The sequence below is a fragment of the Lemur catta genome, chromosome 7 (assembly GCF_020740605.2).
Source record: "Lemur catta isolate mLemCat1 chromosome 7, mLemCat1.pri, whole genome shotgun sequence".
NCBI lineage: Eukaryota > Metazoa > Chordata > Mammalia > Primates > Lemuridae > Lemur > Lemur catta.
Window position 1 is genome coordinate 57,887,860 of NC_059134.1, and position 25,495 is coordinate 57,913,354.

A 25,495-nucleotide genomic window follows, 5' to 3' on the forward strand; every position below is an offset into this window, starting at 1 on the left:
GTATGAAAGTTTTGCTTACTCTACATCCTTACATTAGGTGTTGCCTATCTTTTTTATTTTAGCCATTCTAGTGGGCATGTTGTGATACCTCAGTATCATTTTCATTTACATTTTGCTGAGGAATAGTGATATTAAACACATTTTCATGTGCTTACTGGCCATTTGCATATCTTCCTTTATATAGTGCCTGTTCATATCTTTGGCTGTTTTTTAAAAATTAGATTTTAATTGAGTCTTCTTAACATTGAGCTGTAGGAGTTATTTATATATTCTGGATAGAGGTCCTTTGTCAAAAATATAGACATAGATAGATAGAGATAAATGTATAGTGATAATTTACTCCCAGTCTGTGGTTTTCCTACTCATGTTTTTAATGGTGCCTTTTGATGAGCAGAAGCTTTAAATTAGCTTTAAATTTTGATGAATTCCATTTTATTGATTTTTCTTTTATGGTTATTGCTTTCTGGGTCCTAAGAAATCTTTGCCTGTCCAAATATCATGAAAATATTCTTCTATATTTTCTAATAGTAAACATTTTCATAGCCTGTTGTTCCACTGTTGTTTTTGAAAAGACTTTTTCTTCCACATTGAATTGCTTTTGCTCTTTGGATGAAAATCAATTTGCCACTAACTACTCTGTCCCACTGATTTATTTTTTTCCATCTTTATGCCAATACCACACTGTCTTGATTGCTATAGCATTGTTGTAAGTCTAGAAATCAGGTAATATAAGTTATTCATGTCCGTCATATTTCAAGACTGCTTTATTCTAGATCTTCTGCATTTCCATTTAAATTTTAGAACCAACTTGTCAGTTTCTAAAAAAAAAAAAAAGCCTATTGGAAATTTGATATTACTTTGAAACTATTGATCCATTTGGGGAGAATTGACAAGGTAACAATATTGCATGGTATATCTCTCCATTAATTTTAATTTCTCTCATCAATGTTCATAGCTTTTAGTGGGGAGGTCTTAAACATATTTTGTAAATTTATCCCTAAATATTTTATGGTTTCAATACTATTATAAATAGCATTATAAAGGTTTTTATTTTCCAATTGCTTATTGCTAGTATACAAAACCACAATTGATTCTTGTATACTGAACATGTGTTTTGTCACTTTACTGAGTTCACTTATTAGCTCTAGTATTTTTTTTTTGGTAGATTACTTAATCTTTTCTATGTACATGATCATTTTCTTTGAAAATAAAGACAGTTTTAGTTCTTCCTTTTCAATCTGTATGCCTTTACTTATTTTCTTATCTTATTGCATTGGTTAGAAGCTCCAGTAATATTATACTGAATGAAGTAAACATTGCCTTATTCCCAAACTTAGTGAGAAAGTGTTCAATATTTCACCATGAAGTATGTTATACAGTATTTAGTTTTTCGTAGATTCCACTTAACAGGTTGAGGATGTTTTCTTCTATTCCTAGTTTTTGGAAAGTTTTTTTTCTTTTATTAAATGTAAGTGTTGAGTTTCATAAAAATATACATGGTTTATCTTCCATGTGCACTTGAAAAGAACAAGCATTCTTCAGTTATTGTGTGTAGTGTTCTATAAAAGTCAACCAGGTTAGGTTGGTTGATAAGGTTTTTCAAGTCTTGTATATCACTGTATTTTCCCCCAATATGGGTCACATGTTCCCATTTCTTTTCGTATCTCAGTGTTTGTAGAAAACTGGATATTTTAGATAATATATTCCAGCAATTGTGAAACCTGATATTTTCCCGCTGGGGGTTGTTGTTGTTTTTGTTAGTAACTTGCCTGGACTAAATCTGTGGAGTTTGCAGTGTGTGTGAGACCACTGATGTCTCTCTTTTGTTTTAAAATTCTTGTCTTTATTTTTAAGCCTTGCTTCCTGGGGACAGCACTCATGTCAGCATTGCTTAGTGGTCAACAAATGATTGGTCAGAGGTTGTGCTCAAACACCTTGAGCCAGTAAGACTTCCACTTTTTGTAATGGTTCTGTCATGAATCTACGTGTGGATTGGGGAATGCATGAAAATTCAGGCAGTTTGCAAGTCTGCCCCAGGTTTTACTTTCTGTTGGGCACTCTCATGTTTCCTCTACCTATTTGCATGGCCTCAAATTCTATCAGAAATATGTGGATAGCTAAGGCAGTCTTTGGTCTGTCCTCTACATGTGCTTTCCTAGGGATATGTGGGAGCTTATCAAGGCCCATTATGGCTGTCTCATTCCCTATATCTCCTTAGTTCCTTGCTTTGCTTGCTCCAACCAAGACCTCATCCTCAGGGTAGCTGAGTTGTTGGTCTTCCTTGGGTTTTTTTTGGGGGGGGGGTGTCACTGAGATTGTTATCATTTCTTTCAGTACCCCTGGGCATATAGTTTTTCAAGCTCTGCTCAAAGTCAAATGAATCCCTTCCTACAGCAAAGCTATTTCTTTCTTTTCTTTTCTTTTCCCTCCCTCCCTTCCTTCCTCTCTCTCTTTTTTCTTTCTTTTTTTTGGAGACAGGGTCTCTGTTGCCTGGGCTAGAGGGCAGTGGCATCATCATAGCTCACAGCAACCTCAAACTTCTAGGCTCAAGCGATCCTCCTGCCTCTCAGCCCTTTGAGTAGCTGGGACTACAGGCGTGTGCCACCACATTCAGCTAACTTTTGTATTTTTTGTAGAGATGGGGTATTGCTATTGCCCAGGCTGGTCTCGAACCCTGGCCTCCTGATCCTCCCACTCTAGGGCTAGATTAGCCCTACCCTGAAGGCTTGACCTTTGAGAACTCTACTGAATGCCTAGGGTCCTCAGTGCTATCTCTATATTCTGGCTAGTTATAACTCAAACACATCTCATTTCTCTATATACAATGGTATTAGGTTATTAAGTATGCAATGTCTGATTTCCTGAAGTATTAAGTTTGACAGTTGATATCTCTGGCATTTCACTTTGACACTCTTGTTTGGTTTTTTTTATTGTGAAGGTACATCCTCATTCTTTCAAACACACATTTTGGCTTGTGATTATCTTCCAAACTTTTTTTTGAAGCAATTTTTGTGAAACCATGGATAAGTCAAAAATTCATGTTGTTTTTGAATATGAGTTCCACTGTGGAACCAATGCTGTGCAGACAGCTTGAAATATCAATGAAGTGTTTGGGAAGGATGTGGCTAATGAAGGCACAGTATGTCAATGGTTTGAAAAGTTCCATTCTGGTGATTTTAATTTTGAAAATGAGCAACGTGGGTGACCTGAGACCAAGGTGGATAATGACGAGCTGAAAGCTGTAGTGGAAGCGAATCTATCTCAACCTACACGTGAATTAGCATCAAGGTTTGACATTACTCTTCTAACAATATTGGACCATTTGAAACAAATGGGCAACGTAAAGAAGCTGGATAGGTGGGTACTGCATGAATTAAACGAGCACCAGAAGGGAAATCCTCTCACAGCTTGCCTTTCTTTGCTGTCATGACATAAAGATGAACCACTTCTATACCGTACTGTTACGTGTGATGAAAAATGGATTCTTTTTGACAATCACAAGTGTTTGGCACAATGGTTGGATAAAGATAAAATGCTGAAACACAGTCCAAAACTGAATATTCATCAAAAAAAGCTAATGATGTCTGTTTGGTGGTCCAGCACTGGTATTATCCACTACAGCTTCATGAAACCTCATCAATCCATTACAGCAGATGTCTACTGCAACCAACTGGATGAAATGATGATGATGCTTGCAATTAAGCAGTTGAGAATGGTCATCAGAGACAGGCCAATCCTCTTGCAAGACCACATGTCACAAAAAGCAACACTGCTCAAACTACAGAAGCTGGACTTGAAAACTGTCATCTACCATATTTGCCAGACCTTGCACCAACTGACTACCACTTCTTCTAGGCTTTGGACCACTTCTTGCAAGGAAAAATATTCAATTCTCAACAAGTTGTGGAAAACACCTTTCATGATTTCATTACCACTTGCTCTCCAGGCTTCTTTGCTGCTGGCATAAGCAAGCTACCATTAAGGTGGCAGAACTGGCCAGGCTTGGTGGCTCATACTTGTAATCCTAGTACTCTGGAAGGCTGAGGCGGGAGGACTGCTTGAGCTCAGGAAATCAAGACCAGCCTGAGCAAGAGCGAGACCCTGTCTCCACTAAAAACAGAAAAATTAGCCGGGGATTGTGGCGCATGCCTGTACTCCCAGCTACTCAGGAGGCTGAGGCAGAAGAATCGCTTGAGCCCAGGAGTTTGAGGTTGCTGTGAGCTCTGACGATGCCACTGCACTCTACTCAGGGCAACAGAGCAAGACTGTATCTTAAAAAAAAAAAAAAAAAAAAAAGTCGGCAAAACTGTATCGATAGTTTAGGCACATACTTAGACGAATTGTACTGCTTTTTGTTTGAGAGGTAATAAACTTTTGATTCGAAATCGGACATTTCATATTTAATGACCTAAATAGTTGTTTAGCTCCCAGTTCTCCAGTAGTTGTTCTTTGCCTGGGCTTTTGGAGTATCTTCCTGCGCATGTGGAGGGGACACCTGTGCACCTATTTCTGGAGGTCCTTTTTTGTGCAGTTCCCTTCGGATACTGTCTTGCAAATTTCAGCTGCCTCAGTAGCCCTGAACTCCCATTTCTGTCTCCTCATCTCAGCGAAACTCTCATGTTCTGTTTGGCCTCCCTTTCTTGCATCAGGGTCTAGAAAATGCCTCCAAATTGGGTGATAATGAGGCACACCTCATTTCTTTCTGTTAGGGATCATATTCCTATTCTGCCTGTTGTCCAATGTCTGAAAACAACTAATTCATATATTGTGTCCAGCTCTACAGCTGTTTGTGGTGGGAGGCATAATTCAGAACTAGTTATTCTGTATGATTAGAAGCAAAAATCCCACTATCATTTTTTAACTGTGCAATCTTGGACAAGTCACTTCACCTCTTTGAGCCTCAATTTTTTCATGTCAAAATCAGGCTAATAATAGCTATTTCAAAATGTTGTTATAAAGAAAAGAAATAATGTTTATTAATTCCTAAACTTAGTACCTGGAGCACTGCAGAAGCTCCACAAGTAACTGTTCTTTATTACTATGATTATATTACAGCATGTTAAAATCTGTATTGGGCAGAGGTGACTGAAATGGCTAACAGGAGATCAACAGAGAGGTGAGGAACCATACCTGAAGTCACAAGCTCTCACCACCCAGCACATCAAAAATTCAGCCATAATGGCACAGTCTGTAGGCTTTGGGTTGTCCAAACCAGCTATGGACATGCCTGGTTAAAGGACAGTGTCCTTGTAGGAAAGTGAAAGAATCAAGCACAGTGGAGGCAGTGGGATGTAGTGAAAAAAAAAAAAAATTGCAGGCTTAGGAGTCTTAAAAGGCTCGAGTTTCAATCCTAGATGTGTTATTTGATATTAGGTAAGCCACATAATCTTGTCTGTAAAACAGGGGATAACATGCTTTGCAGGGTTGTTCTGAAAATAAGAGATGATATACGTAAAGTCTCTGGTATATAGCTGACACTCAGTAACTACTACTATTATCTCTATCATCCAATTATATCACTTGGTTAATACTTTCTTTGGTTTCTTATTTTCCCCTAAGATAAAATCCAAACTCCTTTATATGGCTTCTAAGACCCTCCATGACCTGACCTCATTCTGCCTTGAATCTTGCCACTCTGAGCTGCTTTGATTTTGCTTTAGCCATACTGAACTATGTGCTTAATCTACCCAGGCCTTTCCACTGCCTTTATCTCTGTATGGAACATTCTTCCTATCTTCAATTTGGCTTACCAATGGAGACATTACCTTATTCATTCATTGATTCATCAAATGTTTATGGATGAGCCATCATGTACCAGGTACTTGGGTATGGCCATGAAGAAGCTACATACAATCCCTGTCCTCACTGGAATTTATGTTCTAGCCTTACCATACCCACCAAGCCTGGATGTGGGGCTCCTGCTATATGCTTTCATAGTATCCTGTATTTCTTCTCTCAGAGCTCTTCTCTTAATTTAGTCTCACTGCTTATTCACCTACAGGTAACCCTCACTAGAGTAAACTCTGTGAGAACATGAACCATGTTGTCTAGCACATTAAGTATTTATTGAATTAACAATAAATTACTGAAAGATCAGCTTGGCTCTGAAACATACGCAGGGCACCTACTCTGTTGTGCAAGGCACTGTGGGAGATAAAGATACAGGCCCATCAATCACATCAGCCCCGGAGATAAGCCAAAGGTGAGGGTAACAACCACCAAGACATCTGACTCTTGGATCCCACGTCCCCACTTATGTTAACCAGCTAATGCTCTCTCGACTCTGTTGGCAGCAATAATTTGCCACTGTTCTCCCCAACTCAGCTTTTGCCAGGAAAGTTTTCTTCCTTCTTCGGTACTTTTAAGGCCCTCAATCCACAGAATTCTATCAGCTTTACAGACCCTGCTTAAGTCGCTAGGAATCAAGTCAATTCTGAGTGGCAGCCACTGCATGTACTATGCTTCCTAGCCAGTGAACAACCAGACCCCAAGGCCTCAGTGAAGTTTCCTGCCTCCCTTGGGCACTATTTCTAGAGCTCTGTCTTTTTCCTCAATTAAAGTTGTCAAAGCTTGGTTGTACTTCCTGTCTCTAAATGGACAAAATGACTAGAAACTAGGCTCTATTCAGTTTTGCTTAAATTAGAATTGGTCTCTATTACTCGAAGCAGTGAGAAAGTCATTCTCATATACCAAAGATGAGCATAAAAATTGGCACAACCTTTGGGAGAACAATTTAGTAATATGTACCAAGAGTTCCTTTAAAATTTATAACCTTCAACACAGGAGTTCTATTCCTAACAATCTATCCTAATAATAATCTAAAATGGGCATCAAAGATTTGGTTGTAGTTACCCAAAATGCAAGGATAATGCTCACGGGGAATTTGTCCCTAGTAGACTTACTTAAGTTGCTTAAAAGACACTCAATTTTCATATGAGAGTTGTTATTATAAAGCATTTAGGTCTAAAACTTAGCCATCTGGAGGATGTGAAGGGAAAAAAAAAGCTCTCAACTCTGTAATGTGATACAGTATTGAGAGGAGTGGACTAAATTTTAGAGATCATGTTCCACCACTGATTTGCCCGGTGGTCTTGGTAAGTTACCTAATCTCCCTGGACCCATTTCCTCATCTATGAAATGGGGGTAATATCTGCTCTATCTTTGATAGGCAGGGAAGGAGGGGTCCAGTTCTCCCTTTTGTGTCTACTAGTGAGGTCTCTGTAATGATAGGAATTATTTTCTATGATTTCTATTTGTCTTTATAACAATAAAATCCTTATTACCGCCCACCAGGTTCTGAACAGTCTGGCTCAGCCTATCTCTCTAGACGCATCTTGGGCATGACCTCCCTGTTGGTCACTGTGCTCCAGCCACATGCTCACCCTGGACCTTCATATATGCTCTTCCCTCTGCCTGTACCCCGCTGGCCTGGCCAACTTCTACTTACCTGTAAAGTCTGAGCTTAAATGTCACTTTCACCAGGAAATCTTCCCAGACGACCCCCAACATAGTTAGTTCCCCTATTATAATAAATCCTCTCCTAGTGCCTTGTACAAATTCTTTGTAAGGCTTATCACAATGGTCATTAAATACTTGCTTATATAATTATTCGGTTGCCTCTCCCTTTAAAAACTCCATGAGGGCGGCTTGTTTCTAACTTGTTCATGACTGTGCATTTTTAGGGCTTGGCAGAGTGCTCAGCACAGAAACACAAGGTAATTTATTAAATGAATGAATTCTGAAAATCTTAGAGCACTAGGGATAGAGACCTAATGCCTTCATTTTAGACATGACAAAATTGAAGCCCAGAGAAGATAAATGACTTTCCCAGGATCATATGGCCAGTGATTGGAAGAGATAATTTTAGAATTCATTCATTCATTCAAGAAATATTTTCTAAGAGCCTACTATGTTCCAGGCACTGTCCTAGGTGCTGGAAATAGAATGATGGACAAGACCGTGCCTGACTTCCTAGAACTTGTATCATGGAGGAGGAGATGGCCAATAGGCAGATAAACAAATAGATATATAATAGCTGAGATAGTGGTAAGTGCCATAAAGAGGTGCTCTGTAGACAAAAAGCACATAACCAGCAAGCACTCAAACTCATGCTTTCTGCTTCCAAGTGCAGGGCTCTTTCCACTACACCATGCTGTCTGCACGAAGTAAATAAACAAAACCATAATTTATGAGGCTCCCTCAGCTGCCTGTGTGTGCACTTGGTGGGGTGAAACCCTCATGCTGTCCATGAACAAGGGCCAACATCATCAGAAGCAGCAGCTGACTGGCTTGCCTGCTAAAGCAGGTGTCATGGCACTAGCCAACCTGGCCTCTGCTGCCTTGAAACTTCTCATCTGGCGCCCAAAGAGAGAGGGAGTGTGTTTAAATAAAACAGCTATTGAACGAGTGGATTGAGGAGGGTTGGAGTTGGCTGGTCTTGGGGAATGATGCAAACCACAAGGGGACAGTACTCGAGGTGAACAGAGAAAACAGATGGACTCAAACTGCAGGCGTGACTATTGCTTGAGCACCCCATACATCACTGGGGGAGGCAGGAAGAGGCCTCTTAGCTACGAAAGATCTGTTGTTTTTTTTTTTAAATTAATAAAGCCACTCTCTGATGTCTGTACTTAGACACACTCAGACTACTGGCTTTCCTCTAAAATTAATTTCAAGTAGAAATACGGCTGAAACAAAAGTGTGTTCTGTATGCACACAGTATGACACGCAGCCCAACTAAAGGGTAGGGGTGTTGCTGGAGCAAAGGAGAGTCATGGATCTGACAGGTGAGCAGAATTGCAAGGATACCCATTGAAACACTGGGCTTGTTAGTACTACCTTCTCACTTTGTTATAACATTAGTTTTGACAGTATGATGTGTCGTCTGTAACACAAAGTGAGTACTCTAATAAAGGTTAGTTGAAAAAAAATTAATGAACTATGACAACTCATTTTTCCTCACACAGGTAAGATTAAAGCCCAAAGCACTGCTTTGAAAATAGTAATAGTTAGCATTTTCTAACCAACCACTATGAACTGGGCACTTTACGATCTCTAATCCTCAAAATAACCTTGAAGTAGATGTTAGCTTCATCTTACAAATGAGCAAACTGAGGCTCAGAGAAATTAGTTGACTTTCTGGAAGTCACACTGACGTAAACAGGCACAAGCAAGCTGCAGTCTGTCTGACTCTAATGTTCAACTATTTTCTACAAAACCAAAAAGTAACAACCACTTGCCTGATAGCAAAAAGTGACTGTCTCTAGCTGTTCTGCTGCTTCCAAAGTATGAAGGCTGAGTAGCCACATAACTCACATTGTGAACTATGCACATCCTAAGTTAGGGTAGGGGAGTTTTATGCAGGAGCTTCATAAAATATGTTCCCATACTTTAGGGGTAAACTTTGGGGTTTGCAGCAAAACTTACTGCTAGAGAAGAATTATATCATGGAAGGGTCTCAAATATAATGGTCATTCAGTGAGTTCCTAATATGAACACTAATTATGATATGCAAGACTGCTTACTGCACTCCTCACCACCGGAAAAAACTTACACCAAGAATGGGTGACAACAGGACACTCAGTCTGCCCAGTGTACTAGCTGGGCAGCCTCTCTGCCACTGACTTTCCTAATCCATGAAATTGGGCTGATACCTATACCTCTCAAAATTGTTAAGGATTAAATGATATAAGGTATGCAAAACCACCTGGCATAGAATAGGCATATAATAAACATGACTTGGGGTGAATTTAGTTGACCAGTCTGGGACTATGGGACATTTTGGCCCAGAGAATTCCAGGGAGATGCAGTCAGTTCCAGGTCTAAATGAGAGTGTTGTGCAAGTGCGTCAGAGAATGGCCTACATGAATCCTTAGTGGAACCGTGGAACCAATCCCATCTCCATGGTCTAACAAGGACCATGGCTCAGGCAAGAGCCAGAGAATTTCCAAGCATGAGATAACCCAACAAAATCCTACTGATTCCACATTTTTAGTCACTCCTAATATGCTCCTGTCCTGAGTTTCCAAGGGGATCAAAGAAGTCATCTGCCTAAAATGGAACAAAATCCAACTTCAAATTATTTTCCTCTGCTTATTCTATTTCAAGATGCAGGTGTAATTTGGCTCTTACTTATAATCTACTTTATACCAGTAACTCTCTCTTCAGGCTACTAAGGGTGATTTTTCTAATGCACAAATCCAATATTGTTAAAATGTTAAAATACTTCAAAGGCTTCCTATTGCCTAAAGTGCAAAATCTAAACTACTCAGCAAAGATCCTTGTGATCTGGCCCTTCCCTACTTATTTGGCCTCACCATTTTGCCTCTCACTAAACTACTTATAACTCTGTGCTTTCTCATGTGGCCATGGCTTTATATGTCCTGTCCCTTTTGCCTGGAATGCCCTTCTCATTTTCCATGTGGCAAACTCCTATTCTTCTCAAGACCTTAGTTTAAGACCTTCCTCCTCTGTGAATCTTTCCTTAATCCCTCAGGCAGTCACAAGCAACCCTCCCTGGGTCCATACCAACCTATGGGCACATACCTCCTTCACAAAAGAGGAGGAAGGACAATACAGGCTTCAAGTCAGAAAGCCTGGAGTTCAAATTTTAGCCCTCCCTCCAGGCCAGTCAGAACACCAACCAGAGGAAAGGAAACCTTCATCTCTAGCCTAATGTATAGTTCATTGGTATGGTTTTCCTTATGTGGCAATAGATGCAGGGGAGTGTAGCCAAAAGACTCAGACTTCCTGGCAAGGTCATCCCTATCTGGGATTGACAATATTAAAAGCGTAATTCAGGCCAGGCGCGGTGGCTCATGCCTGTAACCCTAGCACTCTGGGAGGCCAAGGCAGGTGGATCGTTTGAGCTCAGGAGTTCAAGACCAGCCTGAGCAAGAGTGAGACATCGTCTCTACTAAAAATAATTAGCTGGACAACTAAAATATATACAAAAAATTAGCCAGACATGGTGGCGCATGCCTGGAGTCCCAGCTACTTGGGAGGCTGAGGCAGGAGGATCACTTGAGCCCAGGAGTTTGAGGTTGCTGTGAGCTAGGCTGACGCCACGGCACTCTAGCCCAGGCAACAGAGTGAGACTCTATCTCAAAAAAAAAAAAAAAAGGTGTAATTCATTTCACTCCTTTTGTTCCATCTGATGGAAGTCGGCACCCATGCAGGTTTGCTAATCACAAGCATTCAAGTATCCTAGTTCCTCTATGTTTTCATTATAAATTTATTATTGAAAATAAATGTCTCACTTTTGCCACTTATTGGGCAAATCATTTAAACTCTGAGCCTTCCTGTCTTCATTTGTAAATAAAGTGTTGTGAGGATTAGAGAAAATATATTTAAATATCTAGCACAAATAGTGTTCCATGGTAAGCACCCTTATAAATATTATTATAGCACATTCTAATTATTCATCTATGTCTCTCCCCTTACTAGACAGTAAATTTCTCAAGGGCAAGAAATTCGTCTTTGTATCCCCACATCAGTGCTGGGCACATGGTAGAAAATCTGGGAAATGCACTAACACGCACATGTTTTGTCTTCCCAATAGACGGTCAGCCCCAGGAAAGCAGAGAACTTGTCATGTGCTTCTCTTAAATCCTCCACAGCAGCCACCACAGTTGTCGGTCAAATTAGTAGGCACTTAAGGATTCAAGGCACATGTATGAGTGGACCAACATGTTTTTCTTAGGGGTTGCTACACTGTGGAAAATCACATGATGCAAAGTCTGAAGAACCAGGTTCTAGCCTTGGTTTACTCCCTCAATGTGAGATGTGCTAAAATCCCTAAACTTATTTTCTGCAAAATATGGGAGAGAAAGATCTTGCAGGTTATCATAGGATGAGATAAGATAAAATAAAGCACCATATAAATAAATGTAGACTATAACTAAGAGGTACAAGGGAAACACTCACATCAGGTTTTATTATTTGTAGGAAAATGGTTCTGCCTTCTATACATCCTACTCCAAGATAGAATAAAAAAGCATTATATACCATCATTATGCTATGTTTATATAATCTTCACACACCTCATAAGCTTGAAGGAAGTATCCTAGGAAAATTTGGTTTTGACATTCAAAATGTAGAACACTGCCCTGGCCTAATCCAGTTGTAATCACTGGGCAACAAGTACCCTGGGGCCACTTTTCAATCTGTCAACCAGCAGCATGGCTTAAATAGGGCAAAAAATGCCAAATTTCCTCTTCATTTTCTTACAAAGGTTAAGTCAAAGGCAAGGCCAGGAATTGAACAAACTTTTTTCAAAGAAAACAATGTTCTTGACTTAAACTGAAACAAATTAAATGGACTGCTTAGAGAACTATGCTCTATTTAGAAGAGTTTTCTGGTAATCTAAAATTAATCAGAAAACTTAATTTTATTCCAGCCTCTCTTTAAATTCTTCTTAATATTTATTAGCCTACTAACCTAACTTCGTAATTTAGTAAGTATGGTATACTGAGCGTAATTGAATCTTGTTTATAGATTTAAGACTACTTGGCAGGGATGTTGTAGAAAGGATGTAAGCATCAAATGAGTAGTCGACTTTAGATAAACATTCAGATTGTCTTCGAATCTGACAGTAACTAGTTGAACTTTCACTCATAAAAACGAGCATCTTCACTTCCAAGTTGTCAATAAAAAAATGAGCATCAATTATCATTTGGCAGTATGCAAATATGAACTAATACATAGCCAACAGACGATACAGCATAGAGGGTAAGACTGAAGACGATGAAAGCCAAGTTGTCAAGATTTCTGTCCTGGCTCTGCTACTTGCTAACTCTGTGACTTGAGCAAGTTATGTAATCTCTCTGCCTCAGTTTCCCCATGTGCAAAATGGGAATACAAGTACCTATCTCAGCCAGGCATGGTGGCTCATGCCTGTAATCCTAGGCCAAAGCAGGAGGATTGCTTGAGGCCAGGAATTCAAGACCAGCCTGAGCAAGAGTGAGACCCTGTCTCTACAAAAATTAGAAAACATTAGCCCAGCATCGTGGCGCACACCTGTAGTCCCAGCTACTCGGGAGGCTGAGGCAGAAGGATCCCTTGAACCCAGGAGTTTGAGGTTGCTGTGAGCTAGGCTGACGCCATGGCACTCACTCTAGCCTGGGCAACAGAGTGAGAATCTGTCTCAAAAAAAAAAAAAAAAAAAGACTTAATACATCTAATGTGCTTGGAGCAGTGCCTGGCACATAGTAGGTGTTCAAAAAAATGTGAGTTATTCTGCTTTGTATTAGTTTAATGTGTCAAAATATTAGGGACTGCCCATACATTATTCCATTAGAGCCTTAAAACAGCCCTTTAAGGTATGATGGTAGCTCATTTTAAAGATGAGGAAACTGAAGTTCAGAGAAGATGAATGCCTTGCTTAAGGTCAGTGTCTCAGACAGGGCTTGAATCCAGGGTCCTCTGCCTCCCAAGCCTGTGTTGTCTCCATCACAGCACCCTGCTTCCTCAGTATGCCAAAATTGTTGAGTGTGTACAAAACTGAGTTGAACTTATGCTAACTCAATATATATCCTATAAACTGCCTTTTGAAATAATCCCTAGTACCTGCTTGCTTTCTTGTCAATACTTTCATTCTTAAAGTAGAACAGAAATAACTCCATTAATTAAAGATTCACTGAACCATGGTTTACCTATACCATAAATGTATAAATGCTGAAATTCAAACAGCTAAATAAACTCCACTAAAATGGTGAACCTTTCTCAGCCTATTTCTTGTCTTAAATCCTTTGTTGTTCTTTACACAGGACTATAAAATTTTGCCCATTTGATTATCCCAATTCTTTTCTGAATTAAGACCCTTGTCTACTACTCTTCTAACCATCGTCTCAACTGCTATATGCTACTTAGTGTCTATGTCCTGTCATTGCAAAATGGTAACTTCTGGGCTCTTGAAATCCCCAAAGTATCTGTCCAGGACTAAACATAACTAGCATTCAACTGCTTGATGCTTTGAATTTGAATGATCTAAAACAGACACTAAACAAAGTATTTTTTTCCATTCTTCAAGAGCAGTCCAGTAAAAGATATGCCATATGGAAGGTAAGCCTTGAGGAAAAAAAAAAAAAGCCTAAAAGACCAAAAAGAAAGAAGCTAACTAGCCATGAAAAACTTTGAGTATTAAAAAAGGTGGGGGAGCCAAGGTAAGCCTCAAGAAACAAGGAGTCTGGCAGGAGCAAACAAGAAAAGTAAAGTGGGGGGAGCGGGAGGGAGTGAGAAAACATTTAGGGTTTGAAATGGAAGAGGAATTCTAGAGTTAAGGTGGGTTCTGATCCAATGGAAAAGTATTGGATCAGAAGCCTTACCAAGTTTCTCTGGCTAAGGTGCCTGGGTGGCCATCTGTGGGTGGCCTGCACTTAAGAACACAAAAAACTGGACACAGATACAAGTGGAGAGAAGTGTCATACAGCAGGGAGTGGCAAGAGTCAATCCCAAATGCAGTCATTTGGGTACAATGTGCCCTTCAGAGAGGGCACGGTGACAGCATGGGCTAATTTACAGAGCTGCCAGGGCAATAACTCAGAAAGCAATACTGCCTTCTCACAACAAAACGAGGCAGCCCCAGAATGTTTCACGGTGGTAAAAGCTGCATTACAGCATACTGAGATCCCGGAACCAATGAAAAGAGACAAGTTTACCAAAACGAGTCTTGACACAGAGTACGTTTCTGGCAAATACATTATTAGGCACTCATTCTACTCATGTCCTGAAGAAACTATTTAGTTTCCTTATATGGCCCTTCTCTTCAGCTCTCCCTGTATAATAACTAATGTCTTCTTAAAGAAACAAAGATAGAAAAGGAATAGAACCGTTCCACTCGTTCCCTCCCACCTCACTGTTTTTGCAGGGAGGTGAGTGGAGGCTCATATTATTGATAATATCAGGCAAGAACTACCAACTTTTGAAATCACTTTTTAAAAACTGATTCTGCCAAAGAAATCTATGTTGATGGGGGAAGACAAGGGAGACATTGCAATTATCTACGCTCGCTGCCAGAATTAAGCAGCCTTGTTTTAACCATAACAGTTTTCTTTAATCTCATTAGAATTTTAACTTGAATACTCTACTAGAACAAAGATACAATGTGCATGCATGGGTAGAAATACTATCATGGCATACAAAATCAAAGAAAATGTCAGCTGTCACTCTTAACTGTGAATCAACTTCTAATGTTACTCCTCTTGTTAAAATTCTTTGATTGGCCCCCATTATCTACAAATGAAATCCAAACTCCTTAGCAGGACCCCAACTTCATTCTCAATACATTTTTTTCCCCTATTCTCAAATTTTACAGTCCATTTCTTGCCAAAAGCCATGCTGCTCTTCTGCCTGAAAAATCCTTTCCATTACTCTTTGCTTGGTAAAATCCTACCCATCTTTCAAAGAACTGCTTGGTTTTTCTCTCCTCCAGAAAGACTGTTTTGACACCCACTCTCCTATGAACTCTTGGAGGACCCTGTGGTACTCATATATGGCACTGTCATTTCATTTTACTGGCTTGTGTCCTCCACTAGATCCGGAGGACAAGTGCCAAATTCTATGGTTTCTATTATATTTTCTAGTTCCTAGGTCAGAGGCCTGACACATAGATACACCATAGTAAATAGATCTATCTATAAAATCTCACTTTGTTTCAAATAGAAAAATATCTACTCTCTTTAAAACCTTTTCTAAAATAGGACAACTACCTTCCCCTTTGACCACATGGATGGCCAGAATGATTTTGAAAGAGTATACCATCTGGGTCATATCCTTGATGACATTTCAGGAAGCTGATGGCTGATTGCTTCACTTATGACATCAGAAAGTAGGCCAACATTTGTAGAGAGCTTATGTGCATGCCACTATGTACTGAATTTATGCTACATACACATTACTTTAGTCTTGACAACCCATGATAATTCATTTTAGCTCCATTTTGATAAAGAACCTGAGGCTCAGAAATTTGCCTTAGGTCATATAGCTATAATAGTAAGTTATGAAGCCAAACTCATACAGTGTGCAAGATCAGGACTAGATTTCTTTCTAAATGAACTAAAAATTGAGGTTGGCTCAAAGTAAGATTTCCCACAGGGCCAAAAAAATGATGAAGGCAGCAAATAAACTTGTGCATCTCAGACTATGGGTATGCAGTTTTAACAATATAAATGGAAAACCAGCCTTGTTCCCAGACTTTAAATAATTGTACACACTGCTGTCATCCTGTCAAATAATAGACTCATCAGACATTCAGTTTGAAGCAGTGTTTTAAAACAACTTCTCATTTATTTAACTCATGTGGATAACATGGTAGAGTATTATGCAAAAAGAGAAAAAAAGCTACCACTCAAACCTTGCAGAGTTTAGGCAGCATATTGGGCATAGAGATCACAGGATCTCCATTATCCCTTGACAAATGGAACTCCAACCAGCACCAGATTTTTTCCAGTTCAAATTCAGTTTTATTAGAGATCCCAGCATAATAATTTTTTTAAAAAAAGACTAGATTGTTGCTTTTTCTTTAATCTTCCATTACTATTTAGAAAAATGACTACAGGCAATGACAAAAATAACCATTTAAAAGGGATTCCTCTCCAGAAGTTTTTTGTAAAGTTTTGAGTCCAGGCTTTCCATTCTTCTCTCCATCCTTTTCATTTTAAAAAGAAAGTGTTTTGGATGACGTCAGCCTTTTACTCAGCTTGCTATACAAAGCTGCTTCCTTCTCAAGTCCTAGACATAATGCCAGGATTCATCTCCCAAACCTCTGGTCTTAATCAAATTCATGCCAAAGAAGCTTGCGTTAATCCCAAGGTCAGTCACAATCCTAACCTTAAACAGGAGACGGCTGATTGCATCACTTACGACATACACCAGGCTGAGGCGGAAGGAGGTCAGACACTCCTCGTCTGTTACGCGTGCGTCACACCAGCAGTCCAGCCTGTTCCCTTCCCCAGAGCTCACCCTACAAGATCAGTGCAGCATCACCTCAATCCACTGAGCTCACTTGCCTGTCTAGCCATAACGGAAGTAGCTTGAAAGTTATCACTGGAATAGATGATTTTCCATAAGTCACAAACAAAAATGTTTTATTTACTATTTATACCTACTAACAATTCAATCTCTCCATCTCTTCTCGGAGAGCCTGTACTTTTAGGCAAATCAGGGAGCTAAAAATACAAAGGAACAATATCTATGCACAAATGTGTGTCCTATCTTCCTTACTAACTTCCTGGAAAATTGCTGTTTCTGTACATTCCACTTTCTTGAGGAGAAATTTTATGTAACTGTTGTACACTGTATGAAGGAAGGGATTTCTCTTCTTAGACTTTATCTCACTGTATAGGTTTCACTCTCTAGGTATTGAGAGTGAGAAGGGGGGGAGACCAACAAACCACACAGAGCAGTATAAAGTACACTCTGTGTCGGCAACACGGCAACTCCTCTAATATCGTCCATGCTGACTAAGTAATTTCTGGTGGAGTTGAATACATCATTAAATTTCTATTTGTGTTCTGCCTGAGGCTTTTCCCTAACCACTAATTGCGAGTGAAGGTCTAGAGAGCTTTTGTGAAAGGGGCAGAACACAAGCAATGTCCTGGTCTGTAGCCAAGTGTCAGTGTACTATATGACAGAGGAAGAGGATTACAGTGAGATTTTTGTTTCAGCCTTTAGTCCAACAAAGATTTAAAAGACTTACAGAAAACAGCTTCATAGGGTTGGGGGACAGAAGTGTAGAGAACAGAAGATAGGAGGACAGGGGGAGTTGTAAACGCATCCAGTAGAATTCAGGGGTAAAAAGTACCCACACAAGTTCACAGAGTATAAAGGAACAAGAAGGAATACTTCCTGCACCATATACACATCAGGGGATAGGGTGAGTGGGGCACAGTGGATTAGCCACTAAATGGCTTCAGTGATAATTCTGAAACCTGTTCCAGTTTAATTTTGGAATAAATTCTTCTGGACAGGTCAAAGATTGTGCTTTAAAAATGTCATTAGAAGGTTACAGCTTTTAAAATATTCTTTTGCCTCCTGCTTCCAGGTAATTTCCTTTTGGTTAAAAACCAGAAATAGTATAAACCTCACAGGATGAAAGAACAGTCTTTTGATACAGGTGAGGTGAGTGTCTAGATGAACTTACACAGTAAGTGAGAGAGTCTATACTTCTTGGTCTTCTCCCTTGACCACTCCAAGTCTCTGACCTACCAGAGATGGCAGTTTATTTCCTGTGGAAGAAGCCAGTAATAGACACTTGTCTGTTGGCTTTGCCCAGAGCAGCAGTCCCTTTCTTGGGGCCCTTTCGTTCCTCTTTGGGTTCTTTTTTCACAGGCATGGCTGAGGGTCTGTGTACAGAGGATGTCTTCATCTTAAGCTCCTCTTCACTATCTGTGCAGGATTCACTCTCGTAGAATTTTTCAGTCACTGGTAGAATAAGGAAAAATGGAATATGGGTGGGTTGAGTCATTTACTCTATCAAGAGAATGAGATGTCTTGCTCACCCCAATCACCTCAGACCCTCTGATCAAGACAGGTGTGCTTACCTAGTACCAAACCTTTCTCCCACTGAGAGACCAGATCTAGCTTCAGGTAAGAAGTATGGAATCCTGAGCTCACAGCCTCTAGTTGGGGCTCAGAATTAACATTCACTCTTCCTCCGTCATTGCTATGTCCCATGCTTTTAAATGAGACTTTATCATTTAATTGTCCAAATCCTTTATGTGGGTCCTGGTCTATGCTAGCCAACTTCCTTAGCTCTACATCTGAATTGTCTATATCTCAAACACCTACTTACAACTCTACACTGTGGCTGGCTTCTTAAGTCTCATCTGCCTGACCCACAGTGCCTATTCCCATTGCTGGTGTTAAATCTCTGGTCTACTTGCCTGCCCCATTCTGTGTAGCCAAGCTCACCACTACAGACCTTCTTGGCTAGCTCTATCCTGATGTCACCCACTCTCTGCACATCCTAAGTACAGAGAATTGGAGCTTACTCAGCTGTTTGGTTCTTAGTTCTGAATGGCTGCTAATTAACCCAAGACTTAGCAGTAGTAGTCTACATCATGAAGGTAACTGTCCCAAGCAAATTCTGTCAAATAACACACTTGACAGTTTTAAGGAAGGACAGTGATACAATGAGAAACAAAGTTACCAGAGTTCTCTTACTCCCTATCAGCCAAAGGCACAATCTGACTTTTCCCCTGCTATTAAAATTCATTGAACTCCCCACCAACGGAAACTTGGATAAGAACTACATCAGTGAGCAATCATTATGAGCAAGTCCCAAAGGACACAGGCACAGACAGTGCCTTCCAAACACGACGTCACAGAACTGAGGAGGGTCTCTTTCATACTACAGCAATACATACACCAACCACCAGCAACAGTATCATGACAACTTCCTATGACTTTAGAGAGCTGCAGCAGCTGTAAAACCAATACCATCTAAATTCTTTCTCAGCCTTCCTGGTTGCAGCAAGTGATAGAGAAACAGTGAAGGAAAACACTTTTTTTCTGGCTGAAAAGAATAACCTAATATGCATAACAAAGGCTCAAATGATTAAAGTGAAAGGTACTTTAGCTCATTAAAGAACGAAGGTAGTTTCAAGTTCTTAATTATTGATAATTCTTTCTAATAAAATACATTAGTCAACTGTCTTAGAGGCATAAGCTTTGCAATCAAATGTATCTGTTCTAAAACCTAGTCTGCCACTTATATAATCTCAAATTTAATGTGTATCAGAACCACCTGTAGGCTTATTAAAACACAAATTGCTGGATTTATTTCCAAAGTTTCAGACTCAGTCTGAGGCGGGACCCAAGAATTTGCCTTTCTAACATGTTCCCAGGTAATGCTGGCTGATGCTGCTGGTCCGGAGACCACACTTTGAGAATCAATGTTCTTTCCTCCCCTGTTTAAAATGTTAAAGTGTTATTGTCAGTGGAGCATTCCTTCACCCTTATCCATCTAATCCCACTAAGACTGCATAATTAACAATCCCCTCCCTAAGAGTTCCTAGAATTTGTCTTTACTTTTAAGACCCTACAATTCACTTTGATGACTCCTGCTCTGTTAGAAGCTAAAAAATACTGATAAGCTTTAAATTATATTAAGTGTTTTCAAAGGCCTTACTACTCAAACAGTGCTCCACAGATCAGAGGCATCAGAATCTCTCATGAGCTTATTAGAAATGCAGAATCTCGGGTCCCTGCTGAACCAGAATTTCAATTTTAGCAAGACCTTCCAGTAATGCACATAGCAAAGTTTGAGAAATGTTGCTTTAAAATACTTAGGGAATTTCCATGGCATACCTATTAGTTTAGCAATTATGATCCCAGAACACCACCCCCATCTCACATGCATCTTTAAAAGCATTATGTAACTGAATGAATGAGACAAAATTATGAGCTGTTATTTATTAAATACCTTAAATTAGGAAAGTCTGAAGAGCCATCTACAGATACAGAAAGGAAATGACTCACTACTAGTTGGTGGTATAAGACTTAGCTCCTTCATAAGCTATAGTCTGTATTCAAATGGCAACATGTCTATAATATTACACTTCAGCACCATCAATTAGCTCATTATTTCATTACTTTTTTTTTTTTTTAAAGAGACGAGGTCTCACTATATTGCCTAGGCTGGTCTTGAACTCCTGGCCTCAAGTGATCCTCCCACCTCAGCCTCCCAAGTAGCTGGTACTCCAGGTGCAAGTAACCACACCTGATTTTCTAGAGATGGGATCTCATTGTGTTGCTCAGGCTGGTCTCAAACTCCCGACCTCAAACTCCCGATCTTCCTGGCTCAGCCTCCCTAGTAGGTGGGACTAAACATGCAACCCACAATACCCAGCTCAATTTTGCTACTTATAATAGTAATGGAACCACTGGTTGTCTCACTGCCAATTTTGTGCAATACATTGCTTGGAGGAGTTAAAAAACAGAGCAGCACCAACAAAATTTCTTAAGCAGCATATTTGGTATACTTTAAGAGCTAAAAGGCATATTTCTATATGCAAAGCTGCAGCTACTTCAAACTCCAGGACAAAGAAGGTGTCAACTTGAAAATATAGGACTTTTATTTTAGCTGAACAACACTTTTTGGGACTGCCATAAAAAAAAAAAAAAGCCTGGTTTGCATAAGCAACATCAAATTTCTTTTTCATTCAACTGCTTTGCTCTTAAAGATCAACCCCTTGTCCAAGAGTCCACCCCAAACCTGTCTCAGGGGCTCAACTCCCCAGTCTCTGCTTCACACTCACTGAAACGGAAAGATCAGCTTTTTAAACCCATAGAACAAATCTGATCCAGCATAGGACAGGGCAAGCCTCTGTGCTGGTACATCTGGAACAGTCTGAGCAGAGACGGGAAAGCAGAACTCCTTTGTTGGTAACCAAAGCCAAGATTCATTAGGTTGAGCTTGGACTAAAAACCTTTTTTAAAAAGTGCTATGTGAGCACAGTTTTCATTGTTGCATCCAAGGCTCTTAATAGTCCTGTCTGGAGACAGGAGTGCAAAAAAGTCCACATCCCACACCTGGCCAAAACTTGAGTACTATGTTTTAAACAAAGCAATAGGTAATTATCTACAAATTCCCAATGAACTCTCACAAAGATATATTTGACTTTTTCTTTTGGGGTAGGAGGAGGAAGAAAAAACATGGCATTGATGCTTCTGTCTTCTTAAATTTAGAAGAAAAAAAAAAGAGAGAATAAGAAATTCAACAGTAAATACATACGTTACCACCAATGGCCAAACCAAGAGGCTTGAAAATGAACCATTAGAAGACTAAAAGCCAAAAAAGAACAAAAAACCCACTCAAAGTCCAGAATTCATAGGCTCACAAGAAATTTGGCACTGAAAAGACAGAATTTCCACATGTAAAGATTTTTATTCCCCAATCACATGCTACAATTAAAATGGCAGAGGCCTTTTCAGAGGAGTAGGAGGTGGGGAATAATGGGACAGGGCACACGACCAACAGAATGTCTTCACTAGTTTTGAGAACCACATTGCCTAGGAAAAGCTGATTCTTCACAGACAATCTTTTTAAAACAGAAATTTGAAGTAGAAAAGGAAAATCAAGAAAGGGAAAACAAATCTTCTCTAGGAGATCCAAGCTGTGGCACGTGCCATATTAAAGCAGAAATGACAATCATGGGCTAGCCAACCATCACAACGTTTAATATTTAAGAGCATAAACCCACAGCTCTTTTCAAACTCAAAAATATCAGGCCTCACTCAAGTGCTAAATCCTAAAAGGCTCACAGAAGTCTGATTTGATTGTGGAAAGGGCAGAAGCTAAAACATGGCTGAAGAATCAGCCAGTAATTCAAAGCCTAAATTCTAACTCCTCCCTTGGCCCTCGTAACACCCACATGCTTTTACCTAACAAGGCTTACAAACAGAAAATATAAAGGAAGCAATCTCGATGAGTCATACCCCTCCGAAGAACAAATGGAACTGAATACCACAGAACACTCTTGATACTCTCTTCAGACCCTAAACATCTGTAGGTGCTTCTTTTCCACTGTTCAAATTTATAAAACCACCATTCCAAAAAAACAAATGTTTCTTGACATCTATGATAACATCTTAAGTTTGTACTGTGGTTTTCATCTTGAGAGTGCTTTAAGATACATCACCTGAATCTTCATAACAACCCACATTTAGGCAAAATGGATATTTTACTTCCATTGCACAGATCAAGAGACTCCTCACCAAAGATGACATGACTTCTAGCCAAGATCTCAGTGCTTATTTTTTTATAGTGTATAGACCAAACAAGAACCCAGGTGTTCTGAATTTAGTCATGGCATACTCTATACTCTGCTACTTGAAGTGTGGGCCACAAATAACATCAGCATCACTTGGGGGGTGATTCATATGCAAATTAAAGTTTGAGATGCACTGCTCTAAAAAGGATTATGGTACCTCTCTACAGTAATAAGAGATCCTATCTCTGGATTTGGAGCCAAAAATTTGTCTTACCCATAGAGCCATCTGCATCCACAAAAGTTTTAGATTTCAGTACACGTTTTCGTTTTCTTTTGTTTTCTCCACTTGAGCTCTAAAAGATCAGAGGATACAATGTTAAGTTGACCAATGAAGCTACAGAGAAAAATAGCAATAGCTTTTAAATCTATAACAATCACTCTCCAATATTCCATTATGATAAAAAGTTCAAAGAGCAACACTACACATTGATTTCTGGGGACCAACCCAACCACCCAGACAAGCTATGCTCAATGCACAGGCTTGATATTTCTTCATTGTTTATGAGAAGGAAAGTAACATGCTAAGGAAAGAACTATGTTCATTCAGCCAACAAACTTTTGTTGGGTAGTACAGGCACCATGGTTAAAAAGACAAACAGGATAAGGACTTTAGTGGAGGAGAGAGACAAGGAAAGCAGACCACTATAATATACCATGGTCAGGGCTTTAACGGAGGACTGGGGAAGATAATGGGAACACATAGAGACGGCCCCAAACCAGACCAGTGGTTTTCTATGGCTTATGCCCTTGCAGTAGATACTTGTTATATCAGCACTGACATTTCAACATTACACTCATCTAATTTAGTCTCAAACAGGAATTACTAATACCAATTTCCCTTTATCTCCACTGGACTCTTTCATTCCATTTCCTCTTCAGCTAATGAGGAAATCAATGTAAGATTTAAATGACAGCAGTCTGAACACAATAAATTAAGGGAAAACTAATAGCCACTAAGAAAAAAACTTGTTAGCACCCATTATCTCTTATCTACACTAATAGATGTAGACAAGATACAGCTGAAGATCACTCAAAACTTCATTTCCCCCAGCCTGAGCAAGAGCAAGACCCCATCTCTACAAAAAAAGAGAAAAACTAACCATGCACAGTGGCATGCACCTATAGTCCCAGCTACTCTGGAGGCTGAGGCAGGAGGATCACTTAAGCCCAAGAATTTGAGGTTGCAGTGAGCTAGGATCACGCCACTACACTCTAGCCCAGGTGACAGTGAGACCCTGTCTCAAGAAACAAACAAAAACCAAAAAAGCCCTGTATTTCCCCGTTGGTTGCCAGTTTTTCCTACCCAGCCCTTTTCCAGAAGAGCCTCTAAAGAGCAACAAATGTGCATGAGTTGTTTGTTCCCCTCTATCTTTCACACTTTGCTCTGATATAGGCAGGACCTCTTTTTGCAGGATTCCAATAGGAGTTGTATAACACAGCAGAGATGCTGAAGGTCATGAAAAACAAAACAGCTCCCGGGATCCACATCTGCAACCCTCCTGAGACTATACCCTACAGCAAAATTTCCCTTCAGGTGAGAAGGGAGGGAATGTCCATTCTGTACAACCTGTAGGAGAGCAGAATGAGACAAGAGCCATCTACTGGCATTTGTGAAGTATACAGCAAGTGAACTGATTAAGCATAGTAGCTGTAGGTCCCTGGGCACTAAAGGACAAATGGAAATGCAAGCATCCCAGTATAAAATTTTACCTTGATGGAAGGAGATTCGGAATCAGTCTTTGGCACTGGTTCAAGAGGTGGAGACACAGGAGGGAGGGATGGTGACTCAGCTTCAGAAGCCCCAGGAGAGTCTGGGAAGACTAAAATAATGAAACAAGCTTAGATGAGAGAACTACAAGCGCTATCAGGTATCATGGCTTCCCCGCTGGTTCTCTAAACTTCCAGGTGCAGCAAAGGGCAATTTGGAAGCAGTAATTCATGATAACTAAAAACTTTATGGTTATACAGTTATCTTTAAAATACACATTTTATTAATTTTATACAAATAATATCACAGAATCAAGAATTATTAGAGTTGGAAGTACCTTAGCTAAACGTTTTCTTTTACAGCTAAGTCAGGGTAGGAAGCTGGTTTATAAATATTATAAAAATTTATAAAAAATTATAATATCAGATTACCTACCATGTGTCATGTATTTCACTTTATCCTCACAACAACCCCAAGAGACAGATATTATTATTTGCACATTACAGTTGAGTAAATAGAGGTTCAGAGAGGTTCCTTAACTTGCCAAGGTCTGACAGCTTGTGAGACAGCACGTTTTAATCTTCAGTCAGATTCCATAGCCTTGTTATTCCAAATATCCCATGTGGCCTTACCATTAAGGACCAGACATTTTCAGTCAAGATCTAAGTGGAGATAATCCTCAGATTATACCAAATGTTCCATGCCAGAGTGTTTGTGATTGTGATCTCAGGATTACTTGCATTACCTGAGATATCTGTTAGATTGAAAATTTCTGGCTGATGTTGAGTATAAACTTGGGGGTGAGGGGAGGATCATCTTTGAAATGATGATCACAATTTCTAACAACTAAGACCTGCTTAATACTTTGTGTAGGAACTACTATTTCTAGTGATTGCCCAATGATGAGGCTTGTTGTGCTACACTGAAATTAGCAGGAAAGAACACATTTAGGAAGGAAATATTGCTATGGAAGTGGCATCACCTGAGAAAAAAGCGCCACCAGAGGAATCCCATC

At 39.7% G+C, this 25,495-nt stretch overlaps 1 protein-coding gene across 3 annotated transcripts in view; it reads right to left on the bottom strand.

The window, feature by feature from the left end:
• Positions 1 to 17,067: 17,067 nt before the first annotated feature.
• Positions 17,068 to 25,495, bottom strand: part of POLD3 (DNA polymerase delta 3, accessory subunit) — a 46,986-nt gene continuing 38,558 nt past the window's right edge. For all 3 annotated transcript variants that reach the window (XM_045555475.1, XM_045555477.1, XM_045555476.1), the window contains 3 exons: positions 24,483 to 24,592; positions 22,987 to 23,065; positions 17,068 to 18,420 (listed from right to left, as the gene is read on the bottom strand). In XM_045555475.1, coding sequence (XP_045411431.1) covers positions 18,218 to 18,420; positions 22,987 to 23,065; positions 24,483 to 24,592 — 392 coding nt within the window. In that variant the 3' untranslated portion in view covers positions 17,068 to 18,217. The remainder of the gene's footprint in view (positions 18,421 to 22,986; positions 23,066 to 24,482; positions 24,593 to 25,495) is intronic.